The sequence below is a fragment of the Gracilinanus agilis genome, chromosome 2 (genome assembly GCF_016433145.1).
Source record: "Gracilinanus agilis isolate LMUSP501 chromosome 2, AgileGrace, whole genome shotgun sequence".
In the NCBI taxonomy this organism is placed as follows: Eukaryota; Metazoa; Chordata; class Mammalia; order Didelphimorphia; family Didelphidae; genus Gracilinanus; species Gracilinanus agilis.
This window is the reverse complement of record NC_058131.1, coordinates 420,863,706-420,889,349: the sequence shown is the minus strand read 5'-3', so window position 1 is coordinate 420,889,349 and position 25,644 is coordinate 420,863,706. Positions and strand designations below refer to the sequence as shown.

The 25,644-nt window shown below is 42.4% G+C and overlaps 1 protein-coding gene across 1 annotated transcript in view; it reads right to left on the bottom strand.

Annotated features, from left to right (window-relative positions):
* Positions 1-831: 831 nt before the first annotated feature.
* Positions 832-25,644, bottom strand: part of EXOC3L4 (exocyst complex component 3 like 4) — a 57,267-nt gene continuing 32,454 nt past the window's right edge. Inside the window, exons 8-12 of the mRNA XM_044661881.1 lie at positions 17,989-18,103; positions 8,430-8,549; positions 8,143-8,295; positions 6,875-6,996; positions 832-1,009 (exon numbers count right to left, since the gene is read on the bottom strand). Of these exons, the coding sequence (XP_044517816.1) occupies positions 832-1,009; positions 6,875-6,996; positions 8,143-8,295; positions 8,430-8,549; positions 17,989-18,103 (688 nt within the window). The remainder of the gene's footprint in view (positions 1,010-6,874; positions 6,997-8,142; positions 8,296-8,429; positions 8,550-17,988; positions 18,104-25,644) is intronic.

Sequence of the window (25,644 nt, the reverse complement as noted above, 5' to 3'; positions counted from 1 at the left end):
CCCCTCCTTTACTCAAGGCAGGACCAAACTTCCTATAATGGACCACAGGCAGCATTTTGTTGTCTAACCTTGTACTACTTATGGAATATTGGATATTTCAGCTTTTTCTGTATCTTATTCCCTAATAGACTGTGACATCCACATGACCCCATCTTAGCTAAACTTTTTTTTTAATCTCCTTTTTTATATTTTGGAGTATGCTCACGATACTCCAAACATGGTTTAATAAATATTGAATTAATTATGTACATAGTCATCTGTGTTTATATCTAATTCCGTTCTAGGCTGTGAGTGCTGTGAGGGTGGGGACATCATCTTATCTAAACTTTCTATCTTCACAAGTCTCCAATCTTCCTATATACAGTGGATACTTGACATTTGTTTGGTTGCAATTTTGGTCTTCTTAGAATTCCACTCTGTATTTCCCATGTCTGGGTTCAGCAGTGCCCTTCCCTTTCTCCTATTTAAAGGAAAGACTTCCTTTTGGAGGAAGAGGCATACACAGCCTTTCCCACTGAAGAAGGAATATGTTTATCTCCTAATTTCTTAGGAATAAGAGGAACCAGAAGATTTGGACCAGAAGTGGGGAAGCTGGGGACCAGTTGGACATTGGAGCAGAGAGAGAAGGAAATTCAGGAGGGGTTGCTAAACTAACACTTTCAAGGACTGGAGCGCTTTCTGAAGTCTCTCTGTCTCCTTTCCCTATTCTTTGGGGTTCTCAGCTCCATGGAGAACCCACTCCAAGGGGCTTTTCCCCTCAACCTTCCACCTTAAAGAATACTGAGTTTGGAACCCCCCAGATCCTGCTTTTCATCTCATCCAGTATGATTTCTAAATGCAGGTGAGGAGTACTTCTACAGATGAGGGCACATCAATCTCCCCAAAGAGTTCCTGGCCTGGCAAAGTCTTTGGTGTCTTCTTCAGCAGGTCCTGGGCATGACGAAGGAGTTGCTGATTTCGTCTTCGGCCCAAGTTCCGAAGGGCTAGAATGGCAGCCACGTGTTCCTGTCTGCAGAGAGACACAGTCCCAGTGAACGGGAGTGAGTCCAAGGATCATGGGATTTTGAACTGGAAGGAATTGCATAGACCTACTAGTTTCCCATTTTACTGCTCTCCTTTCATGCTTTCCTCTAAGATTAGAATCCCCTCCTCTTGGGCTTTCCATTTTCTTTTTGTTTCCTCCCATTAGATTGGAAGTAAGCTCCTTGAGAGCAAGGCCTTACCCTCCCCCCCCCCCATTTGTATCACTACCTGGCACACAGTAGGAGTTTAATACATGTTTATTGAATTGAACTGATAATCTCTAATTTATCTTGCCTATATATTGTTCATATAGAGTTCTTCATTTGCTGTCTTTCTATTAGACTGTGAGCTCCCTGAGAGCAGGGACTAGTTTTTGTCTCTCTTTATATATCAGAGCTTGCTTGGCATAGTGCTTGGCACATAATAGGTGCTCAGTTTTTATTATAATGACTGAGATAGAAAGGGAAGAGAATAGGAGATTTTGACAGATATAGTCTTTGTTCCTCAGCAGGAACTGCAGAAGATTTAACATAAACCAAAGCATGTATCTCCTGAAAATAAAGTTTGCAAATGGCACAAGGCTAGGAAGGAGGAAGGGTTTATTAAGTGCCTCCTACATGCCTGACACCATGCCTGGTATTTTATCAATATTAAATCATTTGGTCCTCAAAATAACACTGGAAAGTAGGCACCATTCTTTTCTTTCATTTACCTGAGGAAACTGAGGCAGACAGAGTTTAGATGACCTGCCCAGGGTACCACAGCTGGGAAGTATCTGAGGTCCCATTTGAACTTAGGTCTTCATGATTCTAGGCTCAGAGCTCTATCTGCTATGGCACCTAGCTGCCCTTCTAGGAGGGCTAACAAACGCTCAGTGCAAGCTGAGAAGCAAAAATACCTTAACAGGTTAGAATGAGGGGAAGATCCAATGAGACATAATTTTGCTGAGATAATGCAGAGTCCTATATGGGTTTTGAAGACTTTACTGAGCAAATACAGGAGGAGGAACATGTGGCCAGACAAAAGATTACAGGAAAAGTATTTGTGGTTTGAGTAGCTTGCAAGCTAAATATGAGTCAACAGTGGAGTTCAATGCTCTAAAGAGCTACAATTTCAAAGTGCATTTGTCGGAACATGATTTATAGGAGGCAGCTAGGTGGCTCAGTGGATAGAGCACCAGGCCCAGAGCGGGTAAGACCTGGGTTCTGGCCTCAGACACTTCCTAGCTGCATGACCCTGGGCAAGTCTCTTAAATCCATTTGTCTACCCTTGCCCTTTAGTCTTAGAGTTGTTACTAAGACAGAAAGTAAAGGAAAGAGGAGAGAGAGGTAGAGGGGGAGGAGAGAGGGTGGGAGGGAGAGAGAGACAGAGGGAGAGACAGAGGGAGAGACAGAGAGAGAGACAGACAGACAGACAGACAGAGACACAGAGATGGAGAGACAGAGGATGAGAGAGAGGGAGAAGGAGGGATGGAAGGAGGAGGAAGGGAGGAAGTAGGGAAGGCGAGAGGGAGGAAGGATCCTTTGTAGGAGAAGCAGAATGGCTTAGTGGATAGAGAGCTAGACTCCCAGTTGGGATGACGTGGTTCAAGTCCCGCCTTTACACATTCTGGCTTTATAGATTCCTTAACCTCTTGGAGCCCCAGCCAATGCTCTAAGACTCCAAGTCACAGATCTATAATGGTAGTAGGAGTTTCCTGAGGGGCTACTCCCTAAAGGATGGAAGGTTGGAGGAGGGTTAATCATTTAAGCATTTATTAAGTGCCTGACTTAGTTACAAATAGTACCTCGTTTGACACAGTGATGAAATCATTGGACTGGACCAACCAGAATAAGGAATATGAGAGTCCTGCTTTAAAACCCATCTGGAGTCTTGCATATAGCTTTGTACACATTTTAGGAAGAGTATCATGGCAAGCTAGATTGAATCTTGGGGCAACTAGATGGCTCAGTGGACCGGACTGAGTACTGGACCTAGGGTCAGGATGACCTGAGTTCAAATCCCAACCTCAGATGCTTACTGTGTGAGACCCTGGGCAAGTCACTTAACCTTGTTTGCCTCAGTTTCCTTATCTATAAAATGAACTGGAGACAAAAATGGCAAATTGCTCCAGTTTCTTTGCTAAGAAAACCCTAAAAGAGTCAGGAATGACTGAAAAAAATGACCACAGAATGAATGTGAAGGAGGGCAACCAAGATGGTCTGGGAATAGAGAAGGAATTTAAGTCGTTCAGCCTGGAGAAGAGGTTTAGGAGTAACAAAATTATTGTCTTTAAGTGTCAGGCATCTGGGTGGCTCAGTAAACAGAGTGAATTGGAATCAGGAAGACCTGAGTTCAAATCCCACTTTAGATACTCACTAGCTATGTGACCCTGGGCAAGTCACTTTGCTTCTCAGACTCAGTTTCCTCATCTGTAAAATGGGGATAATAATAACACTTACAGGGTTGTTGGGAGTATCATGTAAAATCGTATTTGTCACCTGGGACACAGCAGGTACTTAATAAAGGCTTGTCCTTCTTTCCTAATGGTTTGTAAAGCATTTTACTCATGACAAGCCTTGGAGGCACAGTCAGTAGAAGCAACCTTTAAAGCCTTGCATTAGCACTTGTTGTTCAGTCCTGTTCGACTCTTCATGACCCTGTGGACCACAGCACGCAAATACCATCTATGGGGTTTTCTTGGCAAAGATGCTGGGGCGGTTTGCCATTTCCTTCTCCAGCAGATTAGTGTTAGCTATTATTAAGTATATGCAGGGTTATTACGTGGAAGCGGGAATCCGTCTGTTCATTTGGGTCCCAGAGGGCAGAACTAGACACAACGAGGGGAGGGGCAGGTGGAGTTACAAGGAGGCAGATTTTAGGCTCAATTCAAGGCAGCATTTTCTACTTCTCAGAGCTGGGAACCAGTGGGACCAGATGCTTTTACAGTAGATAGTGAGCTCCCTAGTACTGGAGCTTATTGGAGCAGAGGCTTGATGATTCTCAATCAGGAAGGCTACAAAGGGGATTTCTATGGGGTGGGACTGGACTACAAAGACATATATACTCAGAGGTCCCTCCCAGCTCTGGTATTCTATAAGCATTAAGATATCTCCCCGGGGGGCGGGGTGCAGCTCAGGGGACTGAGAGCCAGGCCTAGAGATGGGAGGAAGGTCTTGGGTTCAAATCTGGCCTCAGATACTTCCTAGCTGTATAATCCTGGGCAAGTCACTTAATCCCCATTGCCTAGCCTTTTATGGCTCTTCTGCTTTGGAACCAATACACAATATTGATTCTAAGATGGAAGATAAGGGTTAAAAAAAAAAAGACAAGTCCATGGGCACTTCAGACTGGGATTATTCCTCTAGAGTGGTAGAGAGAGGAGGTTTGAGGGAGACCAAACTGACTTTCTTGACTTCCTCCTCAAAGACAAGGAACAGAATAGATACCTAGAACCACCCTTAAAGACCTATTGAAATCTTAGAATTATAGCATGTCAGAGATGGAAGAGAGCTTCAAATCCATCCAGTTACACACACACACACACACACACACACACACACACACACACACACTCACACACACTCACACACACTCACACACACACACTTTGCAGAAGACAATGCTCAAGATAACACAGTGAGTGAATGACAAAGTCAGAGGTGCTGGCTCCTAGGCCAGGACCCTCTGTTGACTTTGCCTCTCTGTATGGAGCAGTGTCTGACCTGTGAGCAAAGCCATGAAGGACATATAAGAGGGCATGGTAGCAAGGGTCCTGAATATGTAATGAGAAGACCAGGTTCCAGGCCCTGCCCTGCTAACAACAACAACAATAATAATAGCTGGCATGCTCACTTTCTAAAGTTTGCACAGGATTTTACAAATGTTATCTCATTTTATCCTTACAACTACCCTGGGAAGTAGTTATTATATAGTATAGTATTATTATGCCTATGTTTTAATAAATTTTATATTTATAATTTATAAATTTTATGTTTATAATTTATAAATTTTATATGTATAATCCATAAATTATATATTATATGCCATATAATGTATCTAAATTATATATCATTAATATTCATAAATTTTAAATTATATACTTATAATTTGTTTTAAAATTATAACAAATTTTGAATATATTTTATAAATGAGGAACCTGAGGCACACAATGATTACTGACTTGTTCAGAGGATTAATAGAGCTTTTTACTAGTTAAATGACCTTGGTCAAGTGCCCCCTGCCTAGGCCTCAATTTCCCCATCCATAAAATGAGAGAGAGGTCTAGGTCCATGTTGGCAAATCTATGGCATGCGTGCTGGAAGGGGCTGCTCCCTTCCCCCTCTCCACTGGGCCTGAGGACATTTCTCCCATCACCCACCCCTCTGCCCAGTAGCCCAATGGGAGTGCTTCCCCCCTCCCCTGTCTGGGGTAAGGCGGTGGGGCTCACATGTGGTGTGAGGGTTGCAGCTTGGGCATTGAGTCTCTAAAAGGTTCACCATCACTGGTCTAGGTGATCTCTAAGGGTCCTTAGGATCCTAACATTCTGTGCTTCAGTATAGTGGCTTAAGAAATATCATTGTTTATAAGGGCAGAGCCTCTTGTCTCCCCATGGACTGAGGACCCTCTTTGATCAGAGATTGTGAATCCCCCTCAGCCTGGGCATGCCATGAAGGCAGGACCTTCATTTCTTCCTTTCTTCCTTTCTCTTCTCTCCTATCTCCCAAGCCCACAGGCTAGGACCTTGAACGAGGAAACAGAGGACCTGAGAAAGAGGGCAAGAAGAAGTTCTTGAGAGAGATCTAGAGTGCCTGCTTGTTTGGGGCCTGTTGGACTGACTGTTGGAATAAAGCTTTTATTTATTTATTTATTTCTGGAGATGAGGCAAGGTTCCACTCTATCTCTAGATCAGAAGTTTCCTCCCTCCTTAGAACAAAGAGGTGCCAATCTGGGAGATGTATGTCTCTCCAGGGAGAAGCCTGGTCATGCTAACACTTTATCACTCCCTGATAATGAACCCCTCTAAAGTTCAAGGGGAAGCACACAAGATTTCAGCTACCACAGCCTTATTCTGATTTGTTAACCCATTATCTTCTAAAGTCTCCCTGCATGTGAGGCTGCTTAGGGCAAAGGAAAGAGCCTAGGGCTAGAAGTTAGGAGCCTTGATTTATAAGATAATAATATTATAGAGTTGGATATAATGCCATGTTACATCCATATAGCCCTGTATATAATTTATAATAACATATTAGAGGAGGCAGCTTGATGCCTTAGAGAGCCAGGTCCAGAGATGGGAGGGTTCAAATCTGGCCTCAGACATTTCCTAGCTGTGTGACCCTGGGCAAGTCACTCATCCCCAATTGTCTATACTTTACCGCTCTTTTGTCTTGGAACCACCAACACACAGTATTGATTCTAAGACAGAAAGTAAGGGTTTAAAAAAAATGTATTAGGGCTAGAAGTGACTTGAGAGATCAACCCTTTTGAATCACAGATGAAGAGACTGAGGTCCAGAGAGGGGAAGAGACTTGTCCAGAGTCACACAATTAAATCACAAATCCAGGAATCAAATCTAGCTCCCAACTCCAAATCCAGTGTTCCTTCTCTTATTCAATGCTGCTTTTAGACCTGCCACCAATTTCTCTTTTCCGGACCTCACTTCCTTTGGCTGGAAAAATGGGGATAAACATGTCTGCCTTGCCCAGGAAGGGCTGGTGTGAGGATCAAGGGAGCACAGGGTGGTAAACAGTGCTGAGATGTAAAGGGCTCTGCAGGGGAGAGAGAACTTCATGTCCAAAGGCATGCCAGTTTGGGGATGTCAATGTCTGTGGGTGACCCCAGGGGGAGCCTCCAGATACAGGGCAGCACTAACCTGATGTCTGGGTAACCCCTGATGAGGGTTTCAATATGTTTTTTAATGTCCTCTTTGTAGGTCTCACCCAGGATTTCCGAGATGCAGGGGATCGCCAAGCCCAGCCAAGTGGCTTCTGAACCCTGGGAAGACAAAGAACCAGATATGAGAAAAAGGGGTGAACTAGAATTGCTTGTCAACTATGGGAGAGGGGAGGGAGACAACATGAATCATGTATCCTTGGAAAATGTAGGTGTAGATTTGATTTGTTACTGGAATGAAATAAAAAATATTTTTCAAAAAAGGGGTGAACATGAGGAGGATACAGTGGCTGGTATCTCAGTGGTTAAAATGATGAGCTTGGAGTCAGGAAGATGCACCTTCCTGAGTTCATATCTGACCTCAGACACTTACTAGCTATGTGATCCTGGGCAAGTCACTTAATTGTTTGCCTCAGTTTCCTTATCTGTAAAATCTGCTGAAAAAGGAAATGGTAAACTACTTCAGTATCTTTGCCAAGAAAACCCCAAATGGGGTCATGAAGATTTGCTCATGACTGAACAAGCATGAGGGGAAACTATCTGCCTCTGTAAAGTGATGGGATTGTATTATAAAATCTAGACTTCCCTCATCAGCTTTATTGAGATGAAACCTGACCGAGGCAGTCCATGTTTTATGTTCCAAGGTCTCTTTTCATCTGATGTTCTAGATTCTGAGGTCTCTTCTAGCTCTGATCATCTACATTCGATGTTGCTTCTACCTCTCAAGTTCTGTGTACTATGTTCCTTTCCAGCTATATTTTATGTTCTAATTATATTAAAGTTTCTTCTAACTCTGATCCCATAAAACTATCTCCTCTGACTATGAAGAGGGCACTAAGCTATCCCTACTCAGCCTGGGGGTGGTCCTTCCATTATGCTATTTTATATATGAATCTTCAAGGGAAATGGCGACTGGGGTGGGGGATTATGAGTATCCTAAAATTCAGAGTGGAAAAGGTTACAAAAGAGAACACAAGATTTGAGAACTGAGGTAGGAGGTGGCTTAGAACATAGAAGGTCAGAGCTGGAACTCTGGCCTTAGAATACAGAACACAACACACCATAGAATGTCAGAACTTAGAGGGACCTCTGAGATCATCTTAGAGAGGAAAAAACCAAGGCCTTGAGAGGACAAATGACTAATCTAAGGCTACTTAGGCAATAAGTAGGAAAATCTGGATTTAAATTCAGGTCTTCTGACTATAGACCTAGCACCAACCATGCCCCATCAGCAGCCAAAGGCAGTACCAGGCTTTGAAAGGTAGAGTCAATGGCATCGGATTCCTGGCTCATCTTTTGGGCGCTGGCTATTCGATCTGCTCCTCGAAGTCGTTCTCGTGGTCTTAGCACATGGGCCACATATTCCCGAACCACATAGCAGTGGGTTTCCTGGAGACATTCCTGGGAGAGGAATAAGAAAGCAGAGATCAGCCTCAAGACCTCTGACTCTTACCCCCCTTCCAAGCCTTCTGTTTCCCATCTCCCCATGCCAACCTCATCCCTCCTCAGGACCATCCCTGGGGCCCTTGAATCACCTGGTTGTGGGGCTGAACCAGGTGTTTCAGGAGCTGGGCAAAGGTGACAGTCTTCTCCATGATTGGCTGTAGCTTGTCTGTGGTCACCCAGGCCTTGCTGCCCACATCCTTGAATAGAATCTGTAGGGGCAGAGAGAGAACCCACTCACACTCTTGTTCTGCAGCTTCCAGGATCACTAGTTCTATCTTAATACATTGTGGTGCCATATCTGGAGACGGGAGGTCCTGGGTTTAAATCTGGTCCTAGACACTTCCCAGCTGTGTGACCCTGGGTAAATGGATAATTTAATCCTCATTGCCTAGCCCTTACCACTTTTCTATCTTGGAACCAGTACAAGACAGAAGGTAAAAAAAATACATGGTGATATACTCTTTCCTTTCTTCTCTTCTCCCTCTTCCCACATTATTTGGCCTGATGTAACACCATGAGAAGCCCCCATCATCATCTCTCTCAACCCAAATCCTCCATTGTTTTTTGTTGTCTCATTTCCTCCAGGAAGCCTTATTAAATCGTGCAACCCTCTCCTGATCTCTGGACCTTCTTTGCCATACAATGTATATCCCCCTAGTCCACACAGTGTACACAAAGCATGTATTTCTGCCTCTCTTCCAGACCAGTGGGGCTCCTGGCTACTTCTTGGTTTTGCGCCGTCTTCTCTGGAGGCTTAGCCTCCATTTCCTGATTGGACTCCAACACGTCTCTATTTGATTGAAACCCTCTTCCTTTCTCAGCTGTTCCTGATTCCCTGACTTTTGAATCCTGTCTGAGCATGAGCGCCCTCTCCTCACACTCCTTGGGCTGCTTCTTCATGTTCATTTTCACCTCTTTCCTCACAGCTGTAGGTGCACTCATCATTCCCCACATCAGACGATAAGGTCCTTGAGTGTGTTCCCACGTTGGGTTCCATGGCAGACTCTCCCACCTCCCACACACCTCTTCCTTCCTCACTTTCCAACAGGTGGGGCCAGAGCCACAATCCAGATTTTTCTAAAGGCTTTTTTTTTTTTAGATTTTAAATGTTTTACTTTTATTTCATATTCAAGTATAATAACATTGATTATTTGGTCTCTAAACTCACCATAATCTAGGAGTAACAAATTAGAAGCAAGACAGACTTACGAATAGCAGAACGAAATGACAGTTACCAAATTGAGGAAATTAAAAAACAACAACTAAGCAATGTAGACACCATTCAGTGAACACGGTAATCTGGGGGGACATCCAATATAAAACCAAATAGCCTTATAAATTTAATGGAGGAATTAGATTACTGAATCAATAATAATTGATTGTAATGACCTTGAATTGTTAAAGAAAGGTTTAATTACATTCAATGTAAGCACTTTCCATCAAAATGGTTTAAAACCAGTTCTTAAAAACTTCCTAAAAAGTGGGATTTTTTCTTGGGACTGCCTCTTCTTTTTTTTTTTTTTTTTAACGTTTATTAATATTCATTTTTAACATGGTTACGTGATTCATGCTCCTACTTTCCCCTTCACCCCCCGCTTTCCCCCCACCCATGGCCGACGCACATTTCCACTGGTTGTAACATGTGTCATTGATCAAGACCTATTTCCAAATTGTTGATAGTTACATTGGTGTGGTTGTTTCGAGTCCACATCCCCAATCATGTCCGCCTCAATCCATGTGTTCAAGCAGTTGTTTTTCTTATATGTTTCCTCTCCTGCAGTCCTTCCTCTGAATGTGGGTAGCGTCTTTACCATAAATCCCTCAGAGCTGTCCTGTGTCATTGCATTGCTGCTGGTACAGAAGTCCATTACATTCGATTTTACCATAGTATATCAGTCTCTGTGTATAGTGTTCTTCTGGCTCTGCTCCTTTCGCTCTGCATCAGTTCCTGGAGGTCTTTCCAGTTCACCTGGAATTCCTCCAGTTTATTATTCCTTTTAGCACAATAGTATTCCATCACCAGCATATACCACAGTTTGTTCAGCCATTCCCCAATTGAAGGACATACCCTCCTTTTCCAGATTTTTGCCACCACAAAAAGTGTGGCTATAAATATGTTTGTACAAGTCTGTTTATCTATGATCTCTTTGGGGTACAAACCCAACAATGGTATGGCTGGATCAAAGGGCAGGCATTCTTTTATAGCCCTTTGAGCATAGTTCCAAATTGCCAGCCAGAATGGCTGGATCAGTTCACAACTCCACCAGCAATGCATTAATGTCCCAATTTTGCCACATCCCCTCCAGCATTCATTACTCTCCCCTTCTTTCATTTTAGCCAATCTGCTAGGTGTGAGGTGGTACCTCAGAGTTGTTTTGATTTGCATTTCTCTAATTATTAGAGATTTAGAACACTTTCTCATGTGCTTATTGATACTTTTGATTTCTTTACCTGAAAATTGCCTATTCATGTCTCTTGCCCATTTATCAATTGGGGAATGGCTTGATTTTTTATACAATTGCTTTAACTCCTTGTATATTTGAGTAATTAGACCCTTATCAGGGTTTTTTGTTATAAAGATTTTTTCCCAATTTGTTGTTTCCCTTCTGATTTTGACTACATTGTTTTTGTTTGTACAAAAGCTTTTTAGCTTAATATAATCAAAACCATTTAATTTACATTTTGTAATTTTCTCCAACTCTTGCTTGGTTTTAAAATCTTTCCTTTCCCAGAGATCTGACAGGTATACTATTTTGTGTTCATTTAACTTATTTATAGTTTCCCTCTTTATATTCAAGTCATTCTTCTAAAGGCTTTTTGATGAGAAGGTTGAACTTCCTGATTCTCTGACAATGTCAAGGCCAAGCTGCAAAATTTGATTTTTGTTCATAAGCAATCTGTTAATATTAAAAATTATAGATGCTTGTATAAATATATAAATTAGTATTTTAATTAAAGCCATGTTGATAGATAAAATCATTAGACCACGCGCTTGTAAGCATTCAAAACTGCAGCCTCCATACAGTCTCCCATTTCCTGGAAGACCTACTCGCAAAAGAGACCACTCCCTCCTAACCCACGAGATTTAAGCTCTCCCCTGCGTCAAGACGTCGGAGACGGAAATCAGTTGGACCATGTTGGATCACGGGAAATGTAGTTTTATACATTTCCCAAATTTCACTTTTTACAAATCAGAAAATGGATACCCTCACTGGCCTCCAGTGATTCAGAAGGAGTCTACCTACTGAGACTTCGGGTAGGGGTGAAGAAGGGGAAGAAGCCTTTAGAGTACTCCTCAAAGAATAAGTGTCAGAAAAAGAAGGTTCAAGTGCTATAATGAGGTTGATGAGCATTACGAGACTGATTGTCCTTCTGATAAATGGGCTAGAGCAGGGGTCGGCAACGTATGGCTCTTTCTGCAGGAGCCATAAAGTCAATTTTTTTTCAGGCACTGTTACAGGAGCGCACTGTGAGCACTGTATGGCTCTCACGAAATTACGTTTTAAAAAATGTGGCATTTATGGCTCTCACGGCCAAAAAGGTTGCCAACACCCTGGGCTAGAGGCTTTGGGATTGGCTGTTTATTGGGGCAAATGATCTTTGACCTTCTGCTTTAACAAGCCCAAGGTCAGGTATAGGTATGTGTGTTAATTTTTTTAAAAATCAAAGAAAAAACTGTCAAGGTCATTGAGGTTAGGGTCAATGGTAGCCCTCTCTTTGTGTCTCCAGCACCAAGCCCAAGGAAGGCCTTATTCATGTCAGGTGATTAATAAATAGTGAATATCCTGTCCTGGTCCCTGACTATTCCACGGGTGCAATTGTTGTCTCTCTACCAAGATTGAGACCTCCCTGAGGGCGGGGCTCTGGTGATGATGGTCATTGCACAGTCTGTCCCTCATGCCTGGATTAGACTTCCTCCTCACCTTGACCTCTCAATACCCTTGGTTCTTTTTAGCTTCAGCTCATAGGCCACCTCCTCTAGGAAGCCTTTCCCGATTACCCCTAATTATCGATGTACTTTCCTGTCTCAACTTAGACATGAATAGATAGATATAGATATATACCCAGAATGTATCACTTATACAAGGATGGGGCAGATGGGGGGAAAAAAAAAAAAAAAAAAAAAAAAAAAGTGGTATATATATATATACATATATATATATACACACACACACATACATATATACACACATATATTAGATATTTGACATGTAGGCACATTAGATATAATGTATATTATATTTAAACATGCATGTTATAAATGCACGTGTATATACATACATAATATAAAACAATGCTATAAATGTTTTGCACATGTTTATCCTTCATTTTTTCTCTTTTACATATATATATATATATATATATATAAATTTTAATCCTTATTTTCAATCTTAGAATCAATACTTTGTGTTGGTTCTAAGGCAGTAAGGGCTAGGCAGTGGGGGTTGAGTGACTTGCCCACAGCCACACAGGTAGGAAGTGTCTGAGGCCAGATTTGAACCCAGGACTTACTTCCCATCTCTGGGTTTGGCTCTCAGTCCACTGAGCTACCCATCTCCCTCCTCATCCTTCATTTTCAAAGAGGACCAATGACATCATGAAAGTGATATCTTGACTTGCTTGGTATTACTATTAAAATTCTCAAGGGACTGATTTGGGGGTAAGGATATACGTTTATTGATGTGAAAAAATGTCATTAGAAAAGGTAGAGAGGGGGAGGGGAGCAGAGTCCCTCTGTCTTTCTAGTAATTAACTCTGTGGGGGTGGGGGAGTGGGGCCATCCACATGCCCACAGAGAGTGCTCTGCATGCCATATTTGGCACCCGTGCCATAGGTTTGCCAGTTCTAGGAAGAACATGAGGCTGCAAGATGGCACAGTGGATAGAGTATAGGGCCAGGAGTCAGGAAGACTCATCTTCCTGAGTTCAACTAACCTCAGACACTTCCTACCTGCGTGACATTGGGCAAGTCATTTAATCCCGTTTACCTCAGTTCCTCATCTGTAAAATAAGCTGGAGAAGGAACAGCAAACCACTCCAGTTTCTCTGTCAACAAAACCCTAAATAAGGTCAAGACACAATTGAAATGACTAAACAATGATAACTAGTTAGAACTGGCTGCTGGAAATCACTAGCAAGCTTGTTGATACATAATAATTATAATTCCAACTTCCTCATTCTCAGTAGTCCTTCCTGATCAATTTTGAGGGACTTACCACCTTTTTGCTTCTCATTCATGTTCCTGGGCCCTGCTGCCCAGGAAAGCTGCCAAGGCAGGCCTTTTGTCTGAAAACCTCACGTAAACCTAGACTTTTTGCACCTCTTCAACTTTCATTGGAGGAGAGATAGATCTCACTATTTATTCAGATATCCACCAAAGCGTGCTGCCATGTAGGAAAGGGAGGCAGATGCTACTACTTACTGAATCACTGTTCATCTGTCCATACCCCACCTACCATCCTAATCCATCCTACCACTGCTGCATGCCATTCATTAGAAATCAACTCCTCTAATTCTGCATGATAAAAGGGCAATTAGGCAGTTGGATAGAGCAAGGCCAGGAGGTGGGAGGTCCTGGGTTTAAACCTAGCCTCAGACACTTTCTAGCTATGTGACCTTGGGCAAGTCACTTAACCTCCAATGCTTAGCCCTTATGGCTCTTCTGCCTTAGAATCAATGTGTAGTATCATTTCTAAGACCTAAGGTAAGAGTTTAAAAGTAAAATAAATTTGCATGATGATGATAGTGCCTACCACAGGAGGACATGAGATGACTGCACAGGTTGAATTTGAGGTACCAACAGGAAGTCCAAGTGGAGATGCTCCACAGAGTTGGAGGTGTGGGACAGGGGAAAGTTTAGCATGGACTATATAGACCTGGGATTTATCTGGTAGAGATTATAATTGAACCCGTGGGAGCCAATGAGATCAACAAGAGAGAGAGGTAAAGAGAATAGAGGAAAAAGAGAGAAGAGGATATAGAGATTGACTAAGCCCTGGTGGGCACTTGTGCTTAGAGATGGAGAATGAACTAGCCAAGGAGCCTTGAGAAGCGGCTGCCAGGACAGGCAAGAGAAGAGAGCAGTTAAGTGGATCACCAGAAATCTCATCATGCTATCAGAGTATTTAACTCAGCCTTGGACACTCAACATTCCTCAGCCCCTTCTCCCTTCTGACTGGAGGCCTGGAAGGCAGAGCATTAAACTTCTCTCAGAGCTTTCCTTCCCAGAAGGCAGAACCTGGTCTTTGTGACTCACTTCTTTGCAGCTAGATGGTACAGTGGATAGAATGCCAAGCCTAGAGTTAGGAGGATCTGAGTTCAAATATAGCTTCAGATATTTACTAGTTGTGTGATCCTGGGCAAATCACTTCACTCTGTTGGCCTCAGTTTCCTCATCTGTCAAATGAGTTGAAGGAGGAAATGGCAAATCAGTCCATATCTTTGCCAAGAAAACCCCAGATGGAGTCACGAAGAGTTGAATGACTGATATGAGAAGATTACTTTCCCCTGCAGCTCTGCTTGGTCTGAATTCCATGGAACACTCCCCAGTCTAGGGATCCCCTGGCTGCCCCTTCCTCATCCTTGGTTTTCTGGCTTCTTTTTTTGTGTTGTCTTCCCCAATTATATGGTAAGTTCCTTGAAGATAGGGACTGTCTTTCTCTTTAGTCTTATCCTCACTGTTTAGCAAAGTGCCTGGCATGTAGTAAGGACAATAAATGTTTGTTACATTGAATTGATCAGCAGTTTCAAAAGTTACAGAGAGATTAGTGAGGAAAAGGAATGAGAATGAGAAAAAGCCATCAGATTTAGGAGTTAGGATGCTACTGGATGCTTCAGAGAGAACAGGAGACAGAAGTATGTTACATGGAGTTAAGAAGTGAGAGAATGATTAAGGTTTTGGTGTTAAAAGATCACTCTACTGTAAATATGAATAACATGGAAATGGGGTTTGAACAATGATTCATGTATAACCCAGAGGAATTGCTTGTCAGCTCTGAGAGTGGGGAGGGAAAAGGGGTGGGAAAAAAATCACAAATCATGTAACCATGGAAAAATATTCTAAATAAATAAAAAAAGAAAAAAGTGAGAGAATGGCAAAGGAACAGAGATAAGTGCACACAATTCTAGAAACTTGGCAATGGGAAGGAGAGATGTGGGACAAAAGCTTGTGAGAATAGGAGGGTCAATCAAAGGTTTTTAAGGTTGAGTAAGACTTAAGCATGTTTGGAGATAGCAGAGAAAGAGTCAGTGATGATGAGAAAGAAAGAGAGAATGATGAATGCAGTATGCTCCCAAAGCAGGGGATAGGATAAAAAGTACATCAAAAGGAATTAGCCTTGGCAAAGAGAAGAGACATTTGCCTCCTAAGAGATTCCAGGGAAATGGCAGGCATTTCCCTAGTGAAGATGCAGGTTGTGAAGTATGGAGAATGAGAGAGAAGAGAGCTCACGATGTCTCAGCCCTATCTGCGAAGTAGGAAGCAAAGTCATAGGTTAGAGAAGAGGACCTTGAAGAGAGAGGAATTTTCAAAACAGCTTTTGTGGTAGTGTAATAAAGATTCAATTAGAGATGGTTAAAATGATTGCCATGCAGCAATGAAGTCCCAGTTTAATTTAGATAATATGGATTTATGGACCCATTTCACATAGTGGACCCAAGTATACACTGTCTCATATAGTGCCTCCTATGACTCTTTGCTTCCTCTTATACATTATCTCCATTCACACACTATCTCTTCTCCTACAAAAACTCCTTTTGGGTGCCACCTCTTGTCATAGGGCCTGGGCAACTTCTCCTTTTGCCTCTCAGACAAAAGGTTTTTTTTTTTTTTGTAAATAGACAATTTTCCATAAGGAGAGGAAAATGAAAAACTTTCCTGCATTGTCCTCTGCCTTCATCAGAAAGCCCCTGCCGTTTGCTAAGGTTTTCCGCCCTGGCCTCTGTCAAAGGTCAGTGTGGATGGATTCTGGCTGGCCAGCAGCCCCATGCAACTCTGCTCATTCCCCATAATAGCTGGGTCTACCTGTATGTCCCAAAAAGAATTGTCTGCTTCTGGCTTACGCAATAATCTGTGACTTTGTCCAAGAAATCTAGATGAAGATATCTATGTATATTAATGAGGGTTGGGATAGATACAAACACACACCCACACCAGAATGGGAACAAAAACATCCTAGACAGCAAGAAGGCTGATTTCAGTGGCATATCTGGTTCTTCAACAGGTACTTTTGAAGAACTAATTATTTGATGGATTTTAGCATGTTATTTTTCTCTCGAGCAACAATTCCCATTTCTATAGTACTTTAAGATTTTTGATGTTATTGTTGATTTCTTTCAGCGGTGTTTGACTCTTCATGACCCCATTTAAGGTTTTCTTAACAAAGATACTGGAGTGGTTTGTCATTTCCTTTTTCAGCTTATTTGACAGATGAGGAAATTAAGGCCAACAGGATTAAGTGACTTATCCAAGGCCACACAGCTAGGAAGTGTCTGAAGTCAAATTTGAACTCAGGTCTTCCTATCTCCAGGTCCTGCACTCTTTTTACTGGGCTACCCAGCTGTCCCAAACTTTAAAGTTTATAAAAGGTTTTCCTTACAACTACCCTCAGAGGGAAGGAATGCAAATATTATCTTCATTTTATAAGGAAGCTAAGGGAAATTACTTGCCCAGTAAATATCAGGACCAGGTCACAAACCCAGGCCTCCTGATACCATGCCTAGCACTCTTTCCACTTTATAACCCTACTGTGGAGGAACCACTGTGCATGAATGTAGAGTAACAGAAAACTCCAGTCATTCTAACCTTTGTCCAGGATAATTTCTGGGGACTAGAAAACATTTAATCAAGACTTTTCTGGGTCTGTCCCATTCTTTAAAGTTCAGTTTAATGCCCAGGAAGTTCTTGTGTTCTCCCCAGTGATCTTCCCCTCCTCTCAGTTTCTTTAGTCTTCATTGGTGGTGCTCCCCATTAGGTACATTCTATGTGACATTCTAGGATTAGTTCTCTTTTCTTGAATATAAATTTGGCTCCCCCAGACTGAGAGTTTCTCGATTGCAGGGCCTAGGTCTCCTCTTCCTCTCTTTCTCAACTCTAAACTCCCTGAGAACAGAGTCTGGGTCTCTTTTTTCCTGTCTTTCTCAGATTTGGGACTTCCTGAGGACAGAACTTGTATTTCTTTCTTTTCTGTCTTTCCCAAATAGAGCAGATCAGAGATTTCAAACATCAGGCCCTTGTGGCCCACAATGTTACACCAGATTAAAATGTAATCAGGAGGGGCAGCTGGGTAGCTCAGTGGATTGAGAGCCAGGCCTAGAGACAGGAGGTCCTAGGTTCAAATCCGGCCTCAGACACTTCCCAGCTGTGTGACTCTGGGCAAGTCACTTGACCCCCATTGCCCACCCTTACCACTCTTCCACCTAGGAGCCAATACAAAGAAGTTAAAGGTTTAAAAAAATGTAATCAGGAAATATTTAACAAAATTAGTAAAGCTTATACAATAGAATGTAAGTAAAGTAAATATGTGGTTTTCTAAGTCAAAATGTGGCCTGCAAATATCCTTATGTATAGTTTAGTGACTCTCATTTCTGTTTGAATTGGAAACCACTGGAGTAGATAATGAGTCTAGAAACTAAGAACTAAAAGCCTTACCTGTGTTTCTCGATGCAAATGAACCAGCATTTCCTTCTTGAAACTGCTAATCACCCCAGACAGGATTGTTCCCACATTCTTAAAGCTGCTTAGGAACTTGGCAGGTAAATTGGTCCTAAAGAGAAAAATCCAGTAACAGGTGAGCCTCCCAGCATCAGCCAGAGTATAGGAGACAGGGAAGGGGAAAAGGTCTTATTCTTCTTTGTCTACTGCCCATAGTGAGAGCCACTTCTGTAATTTGGATCTTCTCGAAATAATGATCCAGGAGCATAGAGAGCCTCACAGGATATTAAAACTGGAAAAGACCTTTGAGAATGCCATATCCTAGATTTAAGGCTGAAAGGGATCTCAGAGGATCAAACCTCTTCATTTTACATGAGTTCCTTCCATCCTCGCCTCCTAACCTCTAGGCCCAGAGATGTTAAATCACTTGCCCAGTGTCCCAAGACCTTTGTAAAAAGCAGAACTGAGATATGAGAGTTTTCTGATTCGAAATCTAATATTCTTTCCACTGTTCCATATTGCTTCTCTCAAAGCCCATGGGAACAGAAGAGTGCAATGAAATACACATTAATTTTCTAATCAAAGGACCTAATTCTGCATCTTGGCTCTTCCATTTATTAGCTTCTTTGATCTTAGGCAAGTCAAGTCCCCTTCTTTGAGATTCCATTTTGTCTGGTCACTTATCTCATGGGGTTGTTTTTGAAGAAAATGCTTAAAGCCTCTGGTGAACAAAAACCATTATTATTATTTTACACATGGGGAAATTGAGACCTAGAGAAGAGAACTGACTTGCCCAAAGTTACAAGGAATGTCAGTGGCAAAGCTGGAATTGAAATTGCTTTGAAAACCTGGGCTGCCTCCAAGTAACCTTGTTATTTGTCACTATTGCAGGCCTGTGAATGGAGCCCTGAGGAGATGGGAAGAGGACCCTGTGGTCAGTTTTGAGGGGGAGAGGATGAAAAGGCTCAGATTAAGAGGGGTTATCTGAGTAAGGGCCACAGGAGGGACTAGTTAGACCTTTAAAGCGAGTACCACAGTCAGGGAACTTTCCCCACTCCCCCCCACCCAAATGCAGGACCCTGGATCTCTAGACAAGAAGTTGGCTACAAATTTCCCTATTCTTCTCCTGCTCTGAGAATGAAAATACTCATTTCATACCTATCTGTTGCCTTCCAAAGAGGGAGAGCACTGGACTGGAAAAACCCAAGATCATAGGCTTGACTCAGCTGTAAATGATTGTTTGGGGGTGTGCCTGGGGAAGAATGTGAGAGAAAAAACTTCTAGAGGGCAGCTGGTAGCTAGGAGGAGGAGAATTTTGGTATTGTCTACTTTGTGGTTGATGTGGGCACCAAATCACAGAGCAAAGAATATCAGAACTGGAAGGGAGCTTAGAGGCCATGTTGTTCAACTTCCTTATTTCACAGAGGAAGAAGGTGAGGTTCATAGAGAAGAGACAACTAGGTCAAGACCATACAGAGAATCACTCACCATGCTAAGACAATAAGGTAAATATGAACAGAATAACATGGGACAAAGTGGATCAAGGGGCAGAGAAGCTTCACTCCTTCATTCAATCAATCAATAAAACAATGAACTTTTGTTGTTGTTCAGTTATGTGTGCCTCTTTGTGACCCCATTTGGGGTTTTCTTGGCAGAGATACTAAGGTGGTTTGCCATATCCTTCTCCAGCTCATTTGACTGATGAGGAAACTGAGGCAAACAGTGTTAAGATACTTGTCCAAGGTTTCATAGCTAGTAAGTGTCTGAGATCAGATTTGAACTCAGAAAGTTGAGTCTTTCTGACTCCAAGTCCAGTCCTCTATCCATCTCACCACCTAGTTGCCCCAAACAAGCTTTTCTTGAGTACCTTCTATGCTCCAGCCCCTATACACATATCCATTCCATGTCACTGGAGTTAGGGGAGTGGGACTCCCAAGATTTGGAAGATCCAGCTAAATTTTTTTGACCCTCCCTTTGTACCAGAGAAGAAGACTGATTTTTTTCTTTTATAGGGTTTTTATAGTAACCTTATAAATCTGAGCTAGGTATTTGGTCATAAGCTGTATAGTTTCTAACCATTTTCTGTGTTATCTGCTGGTGTTCCTGTGTCATCTGTGGCTTCTGCAAACCTCACCCCCAAATTCCCATTTAATTTATCATGCCAACCTATGATATAATGAAACCGTGATGGGGAAAGTCACAAGTGGAAGGGATACCTGTACCAGATGCTGGCAATGAAAAGACAAAACAAAACAATCCCTACTTTCAAGGAACGTGACAGCATGTACAGAGACAGGTATATATAAAATACAAGCAAACTCAAGATAACCTAGGAGGAGAAGCCACCTATAGCTAGGAAGAACAGGAAATGCCTTCTGCAGAAGGTAGTGCCTGAGCTGAGTCTTAAAAGGAAGTCAAGGATTTTAAGGGGTGGAAATGAGAAGGGAAAATATTCCAGGAATGAGAGACAGTCAGCACAAAGGCATGGAGATGGGAGATGGAGCAGCCTGTGTAAGGAACAGAAGCAGGTGGGCTAGCGTAGCTACCAGAGTAAGTAGAAGGCTGGGATGTGTAAGCCTGGAAAGGTAAAAAAAGGTTAAGTTGGGAAGAACTTTAAATGCCAAGCAGGATTTTATATTTTATCCTAAAAGTAATAGTCATTGGAATTTACTGAGTAGGAGGTGACATAGTCAGAACCAACCAAATGATTTAAGAAAATCATTTTGGCAGGACCATAGAGGATGGATTGGGGCAGCTGAATGGATGGAGCATCAGGCCTAGAGTCAGGAATAAAACCTGAGTTCAAATCTGCCCTCACTTTTTAACTGTACGATCCTAGATATTCGCTTAACCCTGTTTGCCCCAGCTCCCTCATCTATTGAATAAGCTGGAAATGGCAAATCCCTCCAGTTTTTTTGTCAAGAAAACCCCAAATGGGGTCATGAAGAGTGGGGCACAAGACTGAAACAATTCAACAGCAGAAGAGGATGAATTGGAGGGAGAAGAAACTGGAAGTAGGGAGGCTAATTAGGAAGCTAGTACATTAGTCTGTTTAAGAGTTGATGAGGACTTGTACAAGGATGGTGGCTGTAGAATTGGAAAGAAGGATATGTTATGTCAATAAAAACAAAATTTGGCAACTTATTGGATATCAGGATTATAGCAAGGACCTTGCCAAATAACAGTGATATTTTAGACCCAAGGGAACTGATGATGAGAAAGAAAGACTAGAGAAGAAAAAGAGCATCCAGGAAAAATACTTAGGGAACACCCAAAGTTTAGTGGACATGGCAGGGAGGTTGGCTAGCAAAAGAAACTGAGAAAGAATGGTCAGAAAAATTCATTCTCTCATATTCATGTGTCATGGGACCGTAGGATCACAGAATTAATTTTGGAGGATGACTTTGGAAGACATTTAATCCAAATAATTTTACAGACGAGGAAACAGGTCCAAATGGCAGACAATACTTGAACTCAAGTCTTCTGACTCCAAATTTAGCATTCTTTCCAATCCTGAACAAAGCTCCTAAGGACTCTGTTGGGAAGTCACTCTGTCTTCCTCTCTTGTGCCCTTCTATATTTGGGTGGCCACCTTCTCATTTTGCTACTTAGATAGCCACCATGTTCCATGCTGCCCTGAGTCCAGCCAAAATTACTCTGCTCAGGGCCTTGCTCTGCTACCTAGCTGCCCCCTGTCTCACAGGTTTTTGTTTTATTTTGTTTTTGAGGAAAATATCTTATAAACATTAAAAGGTTATACTTGTGGTAGTGGGGAGGTTCAGTGAATTGGGAACCAGGCCTAGAATTGGGAGATCCTGGGTTCAAATCTGAATTTGGACCCTTTCTAGTTGTATGACTCTGGGCAAGTCTCTTATACCTATTTGTCTCAGTTATCTCATCTGTTGAATGAGCTGGAGAAACAAGTCACTCAGCCCCAATTGCCTAGCCCTAAATGCTCTTCTTCTTAGTATTGCTTCCAAGATGAAAGGTAAGAGTTAAAAAAACAAAACAAAAAACAAAGGCTATGCCACCTCTCTTAAAGGACTGTAGAAAATTTAATATTTTTTTAGAGACGAAATAGAATAGTGTAAAAAGTAATCGATTTAGAGCAAAGATAATAGATAAAAGCAGTGAACCTGGGTTCAAATTCTGCCTCTGTTATACTTGTGTGGATTTGGGTAGGTTACTTAGCTTCTCTGAGCCTCAATTTCCTTATCTATATAAAGAGAAAGTATGATGAAGATATAGATGATCTCTAATGTGATTTCTGGCTCTGTGCCTACAAATTCGTTAATCTAAGGTGGTTGCTCTCCACCACAATGGCATTTCTATACTGTATAGGATCACTAGGTGGCACAGTGGCTGATGTCAGGGACACTCATTTTCCTGAGTTCAAATCTAACCTCAGCCATTTACTAGCTGAGTGACCCTGGGCAAATCACTTAAGCCTGTTTGCCTCCATTTTCTCATTTGTCAAATGAACTGAAGAAGCAAATGGAAAATGATCCCAATAATTTTGCCAAGAAAATCTCAAATGGGGTTGTGAAGAATTGGACATGACGGAAATGACTAAACAAGAATACTGTGTGTGTCTCTACATTCAACCCACTGTCAGGCACTGGTTTGGTTACTTCCATTCCCCAAATTTATTCCCATCTTCAGACTCATAAATGCCACCCCCTCATTGACCTCTTTTGGCCAAAGTTTGCTAGGTTGCCCTATTTCCTGCCTCCAGTCTTCCCTTGCTCAATCCACCCTCTTTCCAAATAAAATTCCCAACGCCTAGCTCTGAGCAACACCACGTCTGCTTTGTATTTGCTTTGCACAGGTAGCCAAGAGTTCAAGACAGGATCATTTCCTCATTGGTGGAAAGTTTTATGCAAATGGCCCAGGCCTGAATCCGGGGTTACACCTGTTTTATGTGTGTGATGTTGTAGGGATGTTTTGTATATTGGGAGAAAAGGTCCTTGAAAGCAAGGAACGTTTTTTCTTTTGCCTTTGTGATGCAGTGACTGACATTTATTAAGCAATTAATAAATGCTGGTTGTCTAATCAGCACCCTTCAATGACTCCCTATTTCTGCTCTTATCCTGGCATTTAAACCCTCTAGTTCTCCAGGCTTATCTCATACATCTTTATGTCTGCACATCTCTATGTTCCACCTTTCCTTGCTTTTGAGCTGTTTCTCCTACCTAGAATGCCATTCTCCTTACTTGGGGAAAGGGACACTAATCTCCTTGTTAAAAACCTGCCTCTCCTTCAAGGCTCAGTTCATGTCACCTCCTTCAGGAATCCAGCCCTGATCATTCCAGTTCACAGTGGTTCTTTGCCTCTGAATTTCTCTGTCACTTTTGGCCAGAGTTGGCTGTACCCCATCCCATATTCTACACACTCCCTGAGGGCAAGGGAGGGGTCTGTTTCCTTTGTCTACCCCAGATTATAATCTTCCTGAGGGAAGGAACCAGAATGATCCCCTTCTATAATCCCTATAGTCCAGATCTGGGAATATGGGAATTTGAAGACTTCCTTGAATTTCTGTTCAGTTATTTTAGTTGAATCAGACATTTTGTGATTCCATTTGGAATTTTCTTGGCGAAGGCACTAAAGTGGTTTGCCATTTCCTTCTCCAACTCATTTGACAGATGAGGAAACTAAGGCAAACAGGGTTGAGTGACTTGCCTAAGGATAGATTCTTCAGTCCATTGACTGAGTAGATGGATTAGATCAGTGATTTTTAGAGGCCTTCTGCCATCTTGAGGCCTGGACTTGCACTGCAGGTAGAGGAACCTGGTACCCAAGAATCTAGAAACAGAGAACTAAAGAACCTGATTTTTTTTTTTTTTTTGGTAGTGGGGTAGCATATATGATATACTTATGAAATCCCAAAGCAACAACTCTGATGATATCTATATCAGGGGTATGGATGGAGAAGAGTCCTTCTAAGATAATAGAACTTAGAGTGGAAAAAGACCTTTAGAGATCTTCAAAATCAAAACACCTTACTCAGTCTTAGCATCACTTCTAAGACAAAAGATAAGAATTAGGCAATGGGGGTTAAGTGACTTGCCCAGAGTAACACAGTCAGGAAGTGTCTAAGACCAGATTTGAACCCAGGACTTCGTAACTCCAAACCTAGTACTCTATCCACTGTACCATTTAGCTGTTCCTCTTTAGAGATCATCTTACTCGTCCACTTCATTTTACAGATCAAGAAACTGAGTCCCAGCGAGAGTGACTTGTACCACTAAACAGTTACAGCAGAGCACCTGGTGTTCAAACGTAGATCATCTGACCCCAACTACTGTGGGAGGATAGATAAAATCTAGTCTGCTAATCTCACCAGTCCTTTGTTTTTGAATGGGATCAATGATCTCTTGACTTGTGCATGAATTGGGCTGAAGTGAGGCAGAATTGCACAAAATCCAGGGACAAGAAGGAAGTCAAGACAACAGTCAATGGCTCAGGATGCATAGGATGGCCTTGGCTGCTTTGATATCTGACCAAGCTCTAAGCACTCCACAGCTTCTGCTTTAGTCCCCTTCATGGCCATTGGAACAAATTATTCTCATCTGCCTGTGGGGAAGACTCCCAGGGTGGACATTCCCCCTAAGCTATTGCCAGGTTTGAGGCCTAAGGGGTAGCGCATCTATCAGGAGGGCCCCTGTGCATGCTGTAGCTTCTTGGAGCCACAGGTGAGAGGTAGACACCAGAGGCGGATGAGCAGCCCTGACGAGGGCTCTGCAAGCCCTCACACCAGCTAGTAGGCAAGGGAGGGATGGGAATATAATTCTAAACCTAACCCTTCACAAGACAGGGAGTCAGGAATGAGAAATTGGAAGAAGTATCTGATGGGGAATCAGGGTGCCTGAGATCAAGTTCCACCTCTGTCAGTGACTCACTTCATGACCCTGAGCAAGTTACTTTCCCTCTCTTGGCCTCAGTTTCCTCATCCGTAAAAAGGGGATAAAAATCCTTGCACGTGTTCCTTCATGGAGGTATTGTGGAGGCAGTATTTGAAAACCATAGAGTACTATCGAAATGTGATCTCTTGGTGTAATAGTCACCCAAAGAGGTAGGGAAGTCTTGTTGGAAACTAAAGGATTTCTTCCTCATGTGGTTTCTTCCTCATGTGGCTTCTTCTCTCCCTCAGTATAGAGTCAGAAACACGGGGCTTGGAAATTGACTTTTTCAGTGAGTTGCCCTCCCTGAACCTTGGTTTCCACATCTGTAAATTGAGATTATTGGTCCAGATAATCACTCAGGTCCCTTCTACCTCTAAAACCTCCCAGTCTTCCTACTCAAGCAGCTTCAGAACACAAGCTAAAGGAGACCCAAGAGATCATCTGGACCAATGCTCTCTCATTTTATGGATGGGAAAATCGAGGTCCAGAGAGAGGAAGAGTTAGCCATCATCACACATAAATCCTGGAACCAGGATTTAAACCTTTGTTTCTTGACTTGAAATCAAGTGCTCTTCTAGGACATCGTCATTCCTTTTTTTTTTTTTTTAAACCCTTGTACTTCGGTGTATTGTCTCATAGGTGGAAGATTGGTAAGGGTGGGCAATGGGGGTCAAGTGACTTGCCCAGGGTCACATAGCTGGGAAGTGGCTGAAGCCAGGTTTGAACCTAGGACCTCCTGTCTCTAGGCCTG